Source organism: Gossypium raimondii, chromosome 10, assembly GCF_025698545.1.
Source record: "Gossypium raimondii isolate GPD5lz chromosome 10, ASM2569854v1, whole genome shotgun sequence".
Taxonomy (NCBI): domain Eukaryota; kingdom Viridiplantae; phylum Streptophyta; class Magnoliopsida; order Malvales; family Malvaceae; genus Gossypium; species Gossypium raimondii.
This window is the reverse complement of record NC_068574.1, coordinates 33,471,505-33,475,397: the sequence shown is the minus strand read 5'-3', so window position 1 is coordinate 33,475,397 and position 3,893 is coordinate 33,471,505. Positions and strand designations below refer to the sequence as shown.

General features: G+C 36.8%; 1 protein-coding gene across 1 annotated transcript; it reads left to right on the top strand.

The window, feature by feature from the left end:
• Positions 1 to 693: 693 nt before the first annotated feature.
• On the top strand, positions 694 to 2,767 carry LOC105777662 (2-methyl-6-phytyl-1,4-hydroquinone methyltransferase, chloroplastic). Its single transcript, XM_012601025.2, has 3 exons — positions 694 to 1,424; positions 2,070 to 2,376; positions 2,461 to 2,767. Exons 1-3 carry the CDS (start codon positions 889 to 891, stop codon positions 2,614 to 2,616), a joined length of 999 nt encoding a protein of 332 aa, XP_012456479.1. The 5' UTR covers positions 694 to 888; the 3' UTR covers positions 2,617 to 2,767.
• The last annotated feature ends 1,126 nt before the right edge of the window (positions 2,768 to 3,893 follow it).

The following is a 3,893-nucleotide window of genomic DNA, read 5'->3' as shown; positions in this document are numbered from 1 at the left end:
TCAATTTTGATAGGAGCATCTTGCAATAAAAGCGAAGAGAAGATAACATATTATGCAGGGAAACATTAAGGCTAATGGCAACATTAGCATCAATCTCGATGGTTTTTTAAAGGTATAATGTCAATTTTAGTTCTCAACATTTATATTTTTTGCCAGTTTAATTTGTATCTTTTTTTAGCTAAATTTAATTTTTAACTTTTAAAAAAATCAAATTATTTTTAAATTAAAATGTTGATTAAAATATTATTTTTTAGACCACATGTATTTTTCTGCTGCTATATGACACTATATCTTATCTATCATGATAAATAAATTTAAAAAATATAAAAAAATTCATAAATTTTCAAAAAAAAAGTATGAAGTATACGTGGATAGCTCCATGTTTAAAATTTTTATTAATATTTTTATTTAAAAAAATAATTTAACTTTTCTTTTAAAAGTAAATGATGAAATTCAATTTAACTCATGGCAAGTTGAAGACCGTTTCTACGTGATGAATATGTCGGTAAAACCCTTGGCAAAATGACTAGTGATGAAGTAACCGCCCCCAATAGGTGAGAATAATGAGAAGAACCCGTGAATATATTAACCCTTGAAACGAGGACCACATAAAGGCCAAGCAGGCTGTCTCTGGTCCACGAGTAATCAGCAATCAGTGTATCACACACCACCACAACGTGTGGTTCCAGTTCAATGCCGAATGGGGAGCTTTTAGTCCTTCAATCTGTGGCATTTCATTTCTGCAGTATGGGATTTTCTTTATTTGTTTGCAATGCTTTTGTTTAGATGAAATTCTGTTTGAGTTTCCTTTGGTGAATGATCAGCATCACCTCTACTTAGAGAGAGAGCAGAGTAATTTGGGTCAAGTGTTTCTGGGTTTTCACAACCATGGCTTCTTCAATGCTTAGTGGAGCAGCCCCAACAGGGGTAGGCTTTGCGAGGTCCAATTTTCATTTTAGGAGCTTGCCCCTGAAGAGTTTATTTTGTTATACAAAAAATCAGAAGACTAGAATGGTGGTAGCACCCAGATGCAGTATATCATCCTCAAGGCCGGCTTCTCAGCCTAGGTTCATACAACACAAGAAAGAAGCGTTTTGGTTTTACAGGTTTTTATCAATAGTGTATGATCATATCATAAACCCTGGTCATTGGACTGAGGATATGCGGGATGAGGCGCTTGAGCCTGCTGATCTTTATTCTAGGAATATGGTAGTAGTCGATGTTGGCGGCGGAACTGGGTTCACTACACTTGGTATAGTGAAGCATGTGGATGCTAAGAATGTCACAATTCTTGATCAGTCCCCTCACCAGCTTGCTAAGGCCAAGCAGAAGGAGCCTTTGAAAGAATGTCAGATTATTGAAGGTGATGCGGAGGACCTACCATTCCCTACTGATTATGCCGACCGATATGTGTCTGCAGGGAGGTAATATCTCCATTTACCTTCCTTGATGCATAATTTTGCCGTGATCTTTTTTTTCAGTTATGCATAATCATTTTTATGAGTGTAAGCAAATTTACGGGAATTGCCAAATTTGGTGGCAAAAGTCATAAAGTCGAAATGGACAAATTAATCTCATTATGTTAGATAAAAGAGTAAATTGGTTATTTTTGTTAAAAAAATTCATCTTTTTTATTGTTAAAAATTGGCATGGCTTATAGAATAACGAAATAGTGACGCTTTGTGTGCCATGTGTATTTCATGCTCACGCAGGACTATTTTTTTAATAGTAGAAATTGATGAAATTCGTAACAGAAAGATTAGTTTGCTTTTTAATTTAACGTACAAGAATTAATTTGTCAATTTTTTAAGTAGAGGGGCCAAAACGCAATTTAACTCTTGACGCAGATGCCTCCATGATAGTTTTACCTAAATTGGTTCCATTCATAACATTCTTTTTGGTGTGCTTTGAATGGAAAATCAAGTACTTAGGCAATATGGCTGTTGTATAAGATGCGTTACATAAAAGTATGCCATTCTATGCTGGTATTAAGCTTTCTATGCGGATAGTCTAAGTTGTTTGTAAAGCTTATCTGTGATATTATTATGTGTTACGTTTATGATGTTCAGTATTGAGTACTGGCCAGACCCACAGCGGGGAATTAAGGAAGCTTACAGGGTACTGAAAATAGGAGGGAAAGCCTGTCTTATTGGTCCTGTACACCCAACATTCTGGTTATCACGGTTTTTTGCGGATGTGTGGATGCTCTTTCCGAAAGAGGAAGAATATATTGAATGGTTTAAAAAGGCTGGTTTCAAAGATGTAAAGCTGAAAAGGATTGGTCCGAAATGGTACCGTGGTGTCCGAAGACATGGCTTGATCATGGGTTGCTCTGTCACTGGAGTGAAGCCCTTCGGCGGAGACTCTCCATTGAAGGTAGCTTACTTTCATATATAAGAACATAAAGTTGGCTGGGTCTTTTGGGTCCTTAGTACTAATGACGTATAAATGTTATTGCAGATGGGTCCGAAGGCAGAAGATGTTCAGAAACCTGTTCATCCTTTGGTGTTCCTTTCACGATTTATTCTTGGGACATTAGCAGCAGCATACTTTGTACTAGTTCCAATTTACATGTGGCTCAAAGATCAAATTGTTCCCAAGGGTCAGCCTATTTGAAAATCAGAGAACTGTAAAATAGTGATCGAATTCTTCTTCTTTACCTCTTTGGTGATTTGCTTTATTTGACTGCTTATGTGTTTTTGCTTCTCTTTCCAAGATTTTGTAACTTAAGCCTTGCTAAATGTGAAAGTGCTGCCTTTACCCTTTAGCTGCCTCTGGGCCCAATCATAACACAATGTTATTCTCCTTCTTCCTTTGGTTCTGCATTTGTTACATTCTTAATTGTATTATGCATGACACAATTGTACTTTTAAGTCACAAACTTGATTTTGTTCAAAGATTTTATACTGAACAATCATACTGTTTAAGTTTGATTGTAAATAAAGAGACGTGATTTAGATCACATTTTTTGTTGCTCTTTTTCAACCTCAAAACTAATGCCAAATTCTTGGTTTTTGAATAAAAAGTGCTATAAAAAATGTTTTTAGAAATAAATGAATAGCAAATAATATTTTAATATGCATCATATTAATTATTAATTGTTATTAACTTTGTGTGGAATTAGAATTTAGAATATTTTAATTATTAATTTGTTCTAAGAATTCTAATTGAACTCCCACCCTCTTCACTATAAATTCCACCCACCTTCTCCACTTTTTCACATCACCTTAACCAAACCACACCAACACCCACCATCGGCACACCAGCAGCCCCAATGAGTGCCAATTGCTGCTACCAGCTCCAGCTCGTGTGCGCCAATAATCCAACAGCTGCTCCCAATCGCCGCACCTGCCTGCACGTCCAACTTCAAAGTTGTCATGCACCAGCCTGCTACTCCCTTGCACTTGCTCGCGCAAGCACTTGCCCGATCACACCACGCTGCTGTTGTTTACTGCCTATCCAACACACCTGTTCACACCAAGGCCGCACGCTGCTGTGCTTTTTTGCTCCTAGCTCGTGCACACCTTTGCTAGTTGCACACCCCTGTCACTTGTGCACTATAATTCCATCTTATTTCGCCACCAACCAATCACCCTTCCAACCAACCCTCAATTAAAATATTTTGCTTCTAATTTTATTTATTGAGTTCTTTAATACAAAGGTGGTTAACCATGCCTCGCAAAAGAACTCATGCCTCTATCCAAATTGACGAATCACAATACAAATTCCTCTATGAAGAAGCCAAAGCAAGATATGATAGCGTTTTCAAGAATCAACAAATGAACCCTGAAAAAGGCTTTACACTGAAAGAAAGAAACTATATCGATTTCATGGCATGCATTCGACAAATTGTTGAAGCTCTCAATTGGGAGTTATTTTGTAAGAAAAGACCT